At 36.5% G+C, this 13,606-nt stretch overlaps 1 protein-coding gene across 2 annotated transcripts in view; it reads right to left on the reverse strand.

The window, feature by feature from the left end:
• Positions 1 to 13,606, reverse strand: part of LOC107551907 (glutamate receptor ionotropic, NMDA 2B-like) — a 96,510-nt gene that overhangs the window by 47,514 nt on the left and 35,390 nt on the right. For both annotated transcript variants that reach the window (XM_016233689.1, XM_016233681.1), the window contains exon 2: positions 3,369 to 3,512. In XM_016233689.1, the coding sequence (XP_016089175.1) occupies positions 3,369 to 3,512 (144 nt within the window). The remainder of the gene's footprint in view (positions 1 to 3,368; positions 3,513 to 13,606) is intronic.

The following is a 13,606-nucleotide window of genomic DNA, read 5'->3' on the forward strand; positions in this document are numbered from 1 at the left end:
TCTGATGATGCATATTTCTGTATCGCCCAATATTTCCAGCCAATTTGACAGACTTGCAAATTGCACTGACAGTATCATTACACACATGCAGTCAAGTGTAGTGTGAGCATCCGGTACCACAGGGGTAAATCTACAAAAATGACTGTGATTGTCCCTAGTACACTGATACTCTGAGATTTCAATCCCACTGTACTGAAAGATCACTATATTCATATCTGAGATATTTTAGTTTTATTTATATACTATATAATAATATTAAAGGGGTCATATGATGCGATTTCAAGTTTTCCTTTCTCTTTGGAGTGTTACAAGTCGTGAATAGATAAGATCCCTAAAGTTGCAAAGACTAAAGTCTCAAACCCAAAGAGATATTTTTTATAAAAGTTCAGACTTGTCCACGCCCTCCTAAAATGCCTCGTTTAAACACACCCCCACATGTCTACGTCACTGTGTGGGAAGATTTGCATAACACCGCCCAAATGTTCACGCAAAGAAAGAAGGTGTAACTTTTACTCTCGCTGTAGTATTGTTGCCGCCGCCATGTCGTGGAGACACTGTGTGTTTCGTTGTGAAAGCGAAACTACTTTGTTTACAACACTGTTCCAGAACAGTTCAACCCAAATATTCAGATGTGTGCAGCGCATTTTACGAAGGACATGGGAAAGTAGCCTACAATGCCGTCTACACACAAAGACTGTTTCTATAAAGTGGGGCAGTTCCAACTTTGCAAGGACAGTCTGGCGCTTCTGACTCACAGCCTGTAAGTATGTTTTCATATTAAAAGAATTTGCCACTGATGATTCAAACGCGAGTTTTGAGCAGTGTAGAGTAGCGCTTGTTGTTTGTTGTTTCTCTGATCACAAATGCAAAGATGGTTCTATGTTTATGCGGTGCGATATGCAACGCAACGCGTAAAAAGACAGTATAAGTCATTATAATCAGTAACTATGTCCCCACTGGATGCAACAAATGCCTCATTTGTAATGGGTTTTATTGGTTTTGTCTCGTCGCGCCGGGACACAGGGCATCACAGTATGGTACGGGGCGTAACATTTCCATCACACACTTGAGGTATTCGGCCAATCACAATGCTCTGGATAGCTGGCCAATCAGAGCACACCTCGCTTTTCAGACCGATGAGCTTTGTAAAAATCGACGCGTTTCAGAAAGGCGGGGCATAGAGGAGAAATAATAATGTACAGTATGTGAAAAATAATGTGTTTTTTGAACCTTAAACCACATGAACACATTTCATTACACCAAATACACAAAATAATGTTCTTTTTAGCAGCATCATATGACCCCTTTAAATAGTTCTAGTTTTAGTTAACAATAATAACCTTGTTCTATAAAAGGCTGTTTTGCTTGCATGAATTAAAAGGGTCAACACTACTATTATAGGGCATGTATACAAGGCTAAAGGCGCATACTGTGAGAGGCGTGTGATGAATGAACAGAAAGATGGTTACAGGGAAAATTCCACTAGTCATCATTTACTCACCCTCATGTCATTCCGAACCCGTTTGACTTTCTATCTTGCGTGCAGACTCTTTTCTGTTGCCATACGGGTTAAGAATGATATAAGGGTCAGTAAATGATGACACAATTTCATTTTTGAGTGAACTATGCCTTGAAATAAAAAACAATAAGACTTCAAATTTGAGAGGAAAGCAGCATTAGTTCCTATAGGAGCGACGAATAGTGAAAGTAGGGGAGAGGACGGGTGTATTAGTTTTGACAGAAGCCCTAGCATACAGAAGATAGAGGAGAGGAAGAGAGAATTAGTTGAGACAGGAGCATTGGCAAACTTCTGATGATGAAAGAGACTTGAACCGCAGCGGCTGGCGCCCCAGCAGGAGTGAGAACCTCGGAATTAGGGTGTGAATCGAACCAGCTAGAGTTTCCAGAATTGGGGGCAGTGAAGCAAACAGCAGTCTGGGGTTTCACGAGATCCCTATCTCAATTTGGCCAAATTGGTGTAGCTCTGGATAGGTGAGTGTTTATACACCCTGATGATGCATTTCAGTGATTTGATAAACAAGAGCAGGTTCTGAATGGATTGTTTGGTGGGATTATGATCATGAGCCATTTAAACTGAGATGTGTTTCTTTCAACCACTCAAAACACACTGGAAATCACCTAGCAAGGCCTGGTAAAAACCCTAGCAAGCACATAGCAACATGCTAAAAACATGCAGAACATCTTAGCAAGCACATTGCAATGCTTTTCTGCACCACTCCAAATTCCTTCAGAAATAAAATCCAGGGAACAATTGTTAAACTCTCAGTGTTAAACATAACTTTAAAATAATAAATAAATGTAATAACAACTACAATAATACACATACAGTATATAAAATACTGTTCAAAAGTGCGCAATCAGTAAGATTTTCTTCAAGAAAGTATATTTTTATGCAGCAAGGACACATTATTGTGACGAGTGGGGGCTCCGTTCCCACGGCTCACGGAGCGAGGCCGGTGGAGTAATTGATAATGAGCGACACCTGCACCACTCACCGGTCTCGAGTCTCACGGAGGAGCTCCGGAAGGATAAAAGGGAGGAGTGACGACAGTGTCGGATGAGAGAGGACCAGGCCTGGAGTTTATTTTGTGTTTTGGGTTTGTTTGTGCGCGACAGTCGTTTATTTTGTGTTTTGTGTTAATTTTATTATTAAAATCGTACAAACTACGTTAAAATTATATTGATCAAAGATTTTTATAGACACTGTTACAAAAAAAATTATATTATTTCAAATAAATGCTGTTCTTTCTATTCAAGAATTCTGGGGGGGGACGAATGTATCACAGTTACCACAAAAATAGTAAGCAACTCAACTGTTTTAAATAATAATAATAATACATATTTTATTATTACCAATATTGATCAAAATAAAAAAAATGATAAAATCACATTTACGTTTTAAAACATTTTTTATATTATTTCACAATATCACTGTTTTTACTGTATGTTTTAAAAAAAAAATGAATGCAGCCTTGGTGAGCATAAGAGATTTTTGCAAAAAACATTTTTAAATCTTTTTACCAACTCCAAACTTTTGAATGTATATGTAAATATATAAAAAATTGTACATGTAAATATATATATATTAGCTAACATATAAACTATGTTTGATGAGTTCCTGCAGTCTTCTAAGCTTAGTATGAAATAACACCTGAACTGAACTGACATCAGAACTCATGTGTTTTATCTTCAAGATTACTTGAATCATAAACATACATTGGGGTTTGGATGAAGACCTAAAACTTGACCTGATATATAGTGTATTACTTCTACACCTGCTTAAATTAACAGCTAAACTGAAATTAAAATGGAACCGAATTGAGAAAAAATGAATAGCGACAACTCACCCGATTGACAAAGTCCTGGTATCCTGGGTAGTAGGTGGTGACAATGGAGAATATGTACCAGTCATATTCCTCCATTATGTTAAGCATGACAGAGGCCTGCTGCTCTATAGAGGGTCCAAACTGGAAGAACATGGAATGGTCATCCTGCAAGAAACAAAGATACATGCATGCATGAGAACAGAAGCATCAAGGCGAATCACATTATAATAGGATATCAGTCGGTTATAGTTATAGTTCATACTGGTTTTCAACAGTACATACAGTATGTCAAAGAGAGAGATGAGAATTTGCTTGCTCAATCATTTTTCTTGTATTCTTCTTGCCTCCAGCTCATTACAAAGAAAAAGTGACAAATCCAAAGTTAAGTATATATATTTTTTCTTTTCACCAAAGTTTGGATAAAGGGAACAAGGATCAGGAGAAAGAGGGTAGAGAAATATGAACCGCAGTTCACCAGATCTGACATCTGCTGCATCAAAGCCTGTGAACGAGACACATTTTGTTCCCTTAACATCTAAATGACCACTTCACTCCTGAAACAAATCCCAGGCAGTTCAAATGTCAAAATGAAATGACTTTGGTACATTGGTGATGAATGATTTCAGATGTTTATAATAAGCACGTTAATGAACTCTTCACATCCAGTATGCATACATTGATGCGAGTGTGTGTTTGTGTAAGCAGTCAGTAGCAAATAAGCAAAAGCATTTTAAAGCTATGCACACATGTATGACAGTGCACATGAATGCATGCACACTGATGTATAACTCTGTACATGCCTGTAAATGATTGTTCTGTGTGTGCACTCATGTGTGAAGTCGGTTGTGGGTGTTGCCATGTTAGTCATGCCGCATGGCGAAATCTCACAGTCTCTCTGTCTTTCTCTCTTTCAGGTCTCCACGCTCTACTCAACATCAAAGCCACTCCCCTGGGGTCCGAGATGGACTGATCCTTTACCTTGATTCGGCTTTAATGAGGTAACAACACTGATGGGGCTGCGGGGAGGGGGGCTTGGCTTGTTAATCTAACGGCTGTAGTATAATATTTTACGTATGTGTTTATATATTCATATTTTGTGGATTTTCACTAAATGTTTAATGTGTGCCTGATTTGCCAGTCTGTATGTGTGTGTCTTTGCCTCTTTAATTTTCTGACTTCTATTAATTTACGTGCCCCCAATATTAATTTCCTGTCTTAATTCCTCCTCTTCCCTTTTGGAGTTGATCCCATCAGGAGAGGTGGGACTCCAGTCATGGGGTCAGTAAGATTTCTTTTTCTTTTTCGGAATGAAATTAGCTCTTTTACTCAGCAAGCAAGAATTAAAGTGATCAAAAATGACAGTTAAGACATTAACTGTTTTGTTAATTATAAAAATTATATTTCAAATAAATGCTGTTCTTTCTATTCATTAAAGAAAGATGTAAAAATGTGTATCATGGTTTCCATAAAAAAATTCAGCAGCACAACTGTTTTTAGCATTGGGAAGAAAAAGAAATATTTTTTTATGAGCACTATAATTCAGTTTTGCCATCACAGAAATAAATGGCATTTAATATTAAATATATTAAAAAAAACATGAAACTAGAAAACTGTTCTTGTGAAGTATAATATAATATCTATCAGTGTTGTCAATTTAACATGTTAATTAATTAGTTATTGAAAAAGGCAGTATTAGTTTGTTATTGGGACTATATTTAATTAAAAAATAGTTTCTTATTTCCATATTAAAGGGGTCATTGGATGCCCATTTTCCACAAGTTGATATGATTCTTTAGGGTCTTAATGAAAAGTTTATAACATACTTTGGTTAAAATTTCTCAATGGTAGTGTAAAACAACGCCCTTTTTCCCTTGTCAAAATCAGCTCTGCAGACATCACCCCGTTCTGTTGCATGTTGCTTTAAATGCTAATGAGCTCTGCTCACCCCGCCCCTCTCTTCTGTGGAGTGACCAGCCGTGCTCTGAGAGACTGTTTACTTTAGCTGCGAAACTTGCTAACTAGCACGTTATTAGGAAAGGCGATTGCAAAGATTCATAAAAAACCCTTATACTCACTTCTGCTGTAAGTGAAGTTGGATCACAAATGATTTGTGCGAACATAGACGCATTTAGGTAGATCAGGGGACGCATTCCCTTCACAGACAAAAGTAATCCACTGCATCTTCAGTGGCTCAGATGTAAGGAGTAAATGACAATTTTTTGCTATGTTCATTATTACTGTAACGCCAAGCCAGCAGAGGGAGCCCTCGCCCGAGTACTGACCGTGCTCCACTCCCTCTGCTTTCACTTCCTGTTTGACTCTCATATAAACTGAGACCAGTCCATGTGCCGATTGCGAAGTATTGCCAGTTTACCTGCCTTTCCAAGCGTTATTCTTCCTCTGTTGCTGATTGGTTTCCTGTGTATGATTCTGCCTGTCTTCTTGACTCTTGCCCCTTTTGTTCTGACGCCTGATAGGACTGATGTTTGTGTTTGGACTCATTGCCTAATAAGTTTGTAGGTACAGACATCTGTTGTGGCCGTACTTGGCCGTTTTTATGAGGCTTTTTTAATAGTGTTCATATCGATATCGGAATTATATCGTATCGACCGAAATTAAGAAATATATCGTGATATAAATTTTGCCCATATCGTCCAGCCCTACTCCAGCGTCTCTGTTACAATTACATCCATCATCAACAAAACACCTCAATCGCTATGGAGCCATTCTTGTCTACATCTGCTCCGGAAGTGAAACAATGGCGGTCAGACTGTTGCACCTCACTCAGGGTGGGTCCTAAGGTAAGACGGCCATGTCAATCAACTATCGTGGGAGCGGCTTTCGTCTGTGTGACGTCACACAGACAAGAAGCTGAGAACGGCCTGATTTGAAAAAGGGTATATTATTTTTAGAGATTAAATAAAAACCACTGGGTGGATTTTTATCATTATAGGGTAGATGTGTACACACACTGCCAACACACATTTATGTTCAAACAACATTTATAAGTGAATTTAGCATCCGATGACCCCTTTAATAAAAAAAAACACTTTAATACCATTTAAAACTAATTGATCTAACACCATTATTTATACTATTGCAATTGCAGTGTAAATGCATTCATGCTGCAACAAACTGTCAGTAGATATATCTAAACACCCATTCAGATGCAGCTTCTGAAAAAAAAAATCATGGCCTAAAAGTTTGTGCAATAAATTTTATGTCGAATCAAATAAAACATTTCTTTCTAAAGCTACTTTCTGATGCTTTTCTCATTTAACACAATAACGACTTTCAGTTTTTTGTGGTCAATTTCTCAGCCAGATATGACGTGCAATTCATTTCCAATTGATTTGATTAATCAATTGTGTCATTAATTATATACAGTATGTGTGTGTGTGTGTGTGTGTGTGTCTACATATACATACAGACGCGTAAACATTACCATTAATTTCCTCTTTTAAAAAAATTTGCAACAATATACCAGCCTTATATGATCATTACATTTATTTTCTAGGAAGCACCTTGTAGTTTCATGACATTGAGCAACTCTTGTAATGTCAAAATAGACTGTACAAATACAATATAATAAAATATTAATAATACAGTTTATAATTCTACTTCATCCCAAACAGGAGAGAAATCTATCAAGGTTGACCACACATGCTTATTTTACTGACATTTTTTTTTTTCAGAATAAATGTTGAGTCAACCCATTACAGATTCCAAGTTGATATTCTCCTTACAACACCACAACAACAGCAGTTTACACTTCAGATGCACCACTGTGATGAACATGTGAAATGACACACATGGCCTCCCATTTCAACTTTACATTTAACACACACACACATAACATATAGGATACCATGTGTCAGATTTGTTTTCCGGATCATTGCTCTCTAATCCTTCGTTCTACACTTCTGCTCCTCACCCCCTCCCTGTCATTAATCTCCCTCGCTCCGCTCCTCCTCTTCATCCGTTCTGAGTCTATTCATCTCAAAATGAGCGATCACAGACACATGCACTCCACATGCAAAACTCCCATTCCTCTATCGCCAGTTTAGCACAATGGAGAGGCCAACCTAGTCATCCACTACCCAATACAGCCCTGCACGAGCAGCAGGGAGCTAATCCAGACCTTACATTACTATCCTCTCACTACTTTCCTCGCTTCCTCTTCAATAATAGAGACTAGTGTCCTGCAGAGGCAGTTTATAAGCAAAATATCTTTAATATTCGAATGAGAGGCAGAGGCATAAAATAAGTTTCCCACTAACTCTTGACTGCTGGGAGGGGATAACAGCTGAGCTCTTGGCATCAACGATACCGTGCCAGAACAGCATGTCATTAAGAGAGGAAGGGGACAGATTGAGATGCATTGAGGAGAGAATACATCTAAATTCAAATGATTCATCAGCTGATCTACCACGATGGATCAAGTATCCGATTGATTGGAAATAAGAAGCACTTAGCAGCCAGAAAGATGTCTCTGTGTTGTGCTTTCTTTTCTTTCTTTTACATTCAGTTATTTCTAATAATTAGCATTTAAACATTTTATTGTTCCATTTAATCATTTAGACTAATTGTAGACCCCTTTTATTGATTCATTCATTAATCAGTAATTTTATATTATATTATACTATTATATTTGTTTTCAAACTGTTAATTTCATGATTTTGTGGTTTCCAGGAATATTTGTCTTCACTAGTAAGACAGTAAGAGAATGTCTCCATTTCACGGTTTTTAAAACCACAGGATGATGTTCTGAAGCAGTAATTTTCCATTGCTATAGTTTGTGGTATATACTGATTGGATCTGGCGCTGGGGGTTGGATCCACTGTTCATGACATGGAGACTCAACCTTAGATTCTTCAGCAGGATGTCAGCATAAACTAATATCTTTGTGTAGTCAGCAGGATGTTGGCACGATCTAACGTGCCCTAAGAAAAAGCAGTTCTTAAAGGGATAGTTCACGCAAAAATTCAAATTCTGTCATTAATTACTCACCCTCATGTCGTTCCAAACCTGTAAGACCTTCGTTCGTTTTTGGAACACAAATTAAGATATTTTTTATGAAATTCGAGAGCACACCAAATGCCATCAGAAAATATCTGTTTGTCTAGTACCCAAAACCTGTTAAAAACAATTATTGTCTGGTACTCAAAATCAGATTGACCCAGAACAGAAGAAATCATTGAATAAAGTTGTTATTTTTGTTTTCTTTGCGCACAAAAAGTATTCTCATAGCTTCATAAAATTACGGTTGAACCCGATGTCACATGGACTATTTTAATGAAGTCTTTACTACCTTTCTGGGCCTTGATCGTGTCTCATTGCTTCATTGCTGTCTATGTGAGGGTCAGAAAGCTCTCAGTTTTCATCCCAAATATCTTAATTTGTGTTTCGAAGATGAACGAAGGTCTTACGGGTTTGGAACAACATGAGGGTGAGTACTTAATGACAGAATTTTCATTTTTGTGTGAATTATTCCTTTAAAAATCCCTTCTGTTTCAGATTACTCAATGATTCAAATACCTTAATAGTTTAACTAATAATACTAAGGAGTACATATTTGGACAAAAAAATTGCAATTCCATTGCCAAATGAGGAGATAAACTCAAAACTTTTAAAAATGGTGTTTACACAGACTAGTCTAATTGGCCTTAACTACTGTATATATTAATCACTGATACTTAAAGAAATAAAAAATGTGGTAACATTAATTTTCATTAAATATATCACTTACAAACTACAGTGCATGTTGTCATAAGAACAACCAGTCAGCAACCCCACAGTTAGTTTTAAGCTGTGTGTATTTGACTCACCAAAATAAATCAACTCATTAGAATAATTTGTTTGGGAATCAGACTACGCGGGCTGCACTGTATGTTTTTGATTCACTAAAAAGAACTAGCTCATAAAGTCATCATTTGTTTTGTAACAGTAATCTCAACATTCATAATTTTTACTTTACAACTGATAAATATGATTATTCTGACATGGTGCACTGTTAGCATACACCTGCAGTCTGTTCATAGCCTGACACATTCCAATCAATGTTCTTTTCCAGAAATGCATTCAATTAAATTAAAGGCTTTTTAAGGTTTGTATCAGAAGTAGTATCTCGGACAATCATTTTTCTATATTGAAACTCAACCAGAGAGCACCTTCTGTGATTTTCTACAACAATAGAAAGAGGCCCTTCCAGCAAGTAGTGCTCTAAAATCTATTTCTTAACACGCACTCAGAGATAGGTTTGAATAATAAAAATTAGATGAGAAAAAGAACAGACACAGTGAGAGAAAGTAGAAAGAGAGAAATGAAAAGGTAGCAGAGAAAGAGAGAGCGAAATAAAATGAGAGTCAAGAGTCCAGAATTCTTCATTTGACTTCACTGTATCTTCTGGGTAAAGTTGATGTACCATTACTTCCATCGCTAAAGACAGCTTCTCTCCTCTACAACTGTGTTGACAAGATAGACAAGATTCAACTCTTCAGAACACCAGTGGCATTAGCACAACCAAACGGAGCTCGTGCTGAGCCGCAGAGAGGGAGACAGAGACTCGCTCTCCAGAAGGTCACTCGCAGCATTAACAGCCTCTACTGCTGCTGGCTTGTTAAGCCTGGCAGCTATCACGGAGCTGTCCGACTTACAGAGAAAACGAGCACAACCTTGATCGCACAAGATAAAACATTTATCGAAATTAAAGCGTACAGATACACTTAAGATCAAAGAGAAAAAAAACAATGTGGTAGAAAAAAAACAATTGCAAAGAATAATTTAAAAGAGACGTCTGATTTATGTACAAACCCCTCGACAAAATAAAATTACTGTACACTAAAAGTGAAAGCCTTATATATATAATAGATGGACACTTAATGTTACAATAGATAGAATGATAGAACCTTTGAGAGTCCGACAGAATAATAGAAAGAGAGATAGAAAGATACACAGACGATAGATAGATAGATAGATTTTTCCAGTACTCGCCCGATACCGATACATTTATTTTTGGTACTTGCCGATACCGAGTACCGATACCGATATTTTTATTGCATTTGTAAATTTTTTAAATATTGGGTACAGAAACCAAAAGAGTATGTATAATGTTAGTTGGTTAACTTAATTTATCAAATAGATAGTCAAACCAAAATTTATTCAGACACCTTCAACATTTCTCACATTATCACCGTTTATTTGCTATAGTTAAACTGTGTCAGAACAAATTCAGCTTGATAATGTTAGATAACTTTGATAGAAAGGTATGTAATGAATTACAATCAACCAAAAATTATTCAGACAGCTGTTAGTATGACAGTATTTACACAACTATCAATACTTAGTCGGGCAACCCTTAGCCTTAATGACAGCCTGTAGTCTCCTGGGCATGCTGTCATCCAGCTTCATGAAAACCTGAACATCAATTTTTTTCCCAAACTAGGTCTGAATAATTTTTCGTCCCAAATTTATATCAGTTTTGCTGGTAGTTCACTGTATGAAGAATTTTTGGGTAAAATTTGTCATAGTTTATTTTATTTAGCTATCTTCACTTACATAAATGAACTATAGTGTCCTGCACCCACTAGTAAACAATATAAAAAATTATATCTGGTCTCTATCTCTCTCTCCCTTCCGTTAAGTAACTTGTGCATTGTTTTACTAACTTGTTTTTGACCTATCCGTCCGAACTACAAACTTTCCAGTGATGTCTGTGAGAAAGGTATTTTCACTCGACAAGCTCGCGCATCTGCGCCGCAGTGCACTCAATCCACTCAGCATGCTTTGCTTATCAGCTCGCGCACATCAGCTATACAGGCGTTAATACTGAATGTTTAACATTATATTCATTGCATACATATACTTTGTAGACATCCTTAATCTCTAATAACTCCATTCTGCTGTCTGTTGTAATGACAGCCTGTAGTCTCCTGGGCATGCTGTCATCCAGCTTCATGAAAACCTGAACATCAATTTTTTTCCCAAACTAGGTCTGAATAATTTTTCGTCCCAAATTTATATCAGTTTTGCTGGTAGTTCACTGTATGAAGAATTTTTGGGTAAAATTTGTCATAGTTTATTTTATTTAGCTATCTTCACTTACATAAATGAACTATAGTGTCCTGCACCCACTAGTAAACAATATAAAAAATTATATCTGGTCTCTATCTCTCTCTCCCTTCCGTTAAGTAACTTGTGCATTGTTTTACTAACTTGTTTTTGACCTATCCGTCCGAACTACAAACTTTCCAGTGATGTCTGTGAGAAAGGTATTTTCACTCGACAAGCTCGCGCATCTGCGCCGCAGTGCACTCAATCCACTCAGCATGCTTTGCTTATCAGCTCGCGCACATCAGCTATACAGGCGTTAATACTGAATGTTTAACATTATATTCATTGCATACATATACTTCGTAGACATCCTTAATCTCTAATAACTCCATTCTGCTGTCTGTTGTTCTGTTGTCTGTGTTTTTTTGTCTGAATATGGCATTTATCACATGCTGTGTGGTATCGGCTTTGGTATCGGGGCATTTTAACGAGTACGAGTACGAGTACAGGAGCTCAGTATAGGGCCCGATACCGATACTAGTATCGGTGCATCCCTAGAAAATGGTAATGAAATATGACCAGAACTCAAGAGTTAAACTGTGTCAGAACAAATTCAGCTTGATAATGTTAGATAACTTTGATAGAAAGGTATGTAATGAATTACAATCAACCTAAAAATAATTCAGACAGCTGTTAGTATGACAGTATTTACACAACTATCAATACTTAGTCGGGCAACCCTTAGCCTTAATGACAGCCTGTAGTCTCCTGGGCATGCTGTCATCCAGCTTCATGAAAACCTCAAATTCAGTTTTTTTCCCAGACTCGGTCTGAATAATTTTTGGTCCCAAATTTGTATCCGTTTTGCTGGTAGTCCACCGTATGAAGAATTTTTGGGTATAATTTGTCATAATTTATTTTGCTATCTTCACTTACATAAATGAACTATAGTGTCCTGCACCCACTAGTAAACAATATAAAAAATTATATCTGGTCTCTGAATAATTTTTGGTTTGACTGTATAGCCTTTGGTTATTTTCATACTTAATTATGCCCATTAAATTGTATTTTACAAGTTTTTGTTACTTTCACTGTTCATTTTTTGCTCTATGGTACATCATCTTTAATTTAATAGCATTAGAGCTGCTCCACTGCAGCGGCTTAGTACTGTAATCACGCGATTTGCTGTAATAATGCAGGGAACCACTCGTTATAAATCTCCTAATTGTGATATTTTCAGAAATAGAAGTCGTGTTTTTTTTTCATCTAAAACGTGCTGCAATTTATATTCCAAAGCCACTCATATAATGCAGAAACACTCAAGCAAGCAAAACACGCGCAACGCGTGCACAAATTTGTACGGGTGCAGAATGAGAGGGACAAGTAGTACAGCCTAGCGCATTTTACACAGGCTGTTAGATTCACTTTCACCAGAAAGTCGTGTATGGCTAAGGTTGAAAATAAATTATGTTTATAGTGAATGCCCCTATAAATGGTCTTATTTTTACGATTTAGTTTTAATCCAAATGATGCGTGTGCTGAGTGAACATCAAAGATCACACAACAGAAGTGTGCGCTCTCTCTCTCTCTCTCTCTCTCTCTCTCTCCACTAACATATAAATAAAGTCTAAATACTAAACACACACACACACACACATATATATATATATATATATAGTTTAGAAAATTATTTTAAAAATGAATATTTATATATACATATATATATATATTCTTTTTAAAATAATTTTCTACTCTATATAGAAATCATTTTGAAGAAAGATCGATGCGATATATATATATATATATATATATATATATTAGGGGTTGAACGCCTTCTACGATTGTGTGTCTGAATTAATTCTACCTGGCAGCGTCTCTCTACTAGTAGTTAAGCTGTGGGATTTAGTTATTAAGTAGGGCTGCCACTAACGACTATTTTTATTTCGATTACTCTATCGACTAATTTATCGATTAATCTAAACGATTAATTTCCCACAAAAACAATCAACAATTTTAAAGAAAATTTTATTAAACTTGCAACTTTGCCATTCAGTAGTGTACCATAAAAAAGTATAAATGTAAACAAGCCATTGACGAAATGTAAAACTAAAAGAGTAAAAATGTAAACAAACCTAATAAAAATGAAATAAAAAGAAAATAATGACAAAGTCATGAGAAAGTCAGCATGTTCTTAATGTCAATATATC

This window comes from Sinocyclocheilus grahami, unplaced genomic scaffold (genome assembly GCF_001515645.1).
Source record: "Sinocyclocheilus grahami isolate Dianchi unplaced genomic scaffold, SAMN03320097.WGS_v1.1 scaffold17.1, whole genome shotgun sequence".
Lineage (NCBI taxonomy): Eukaryota > Metazoa > Chordata > Actinopteri > Cypriniformes > Cyprinidae > Sinocyclocheilus > Sinocyclocheilus grahami.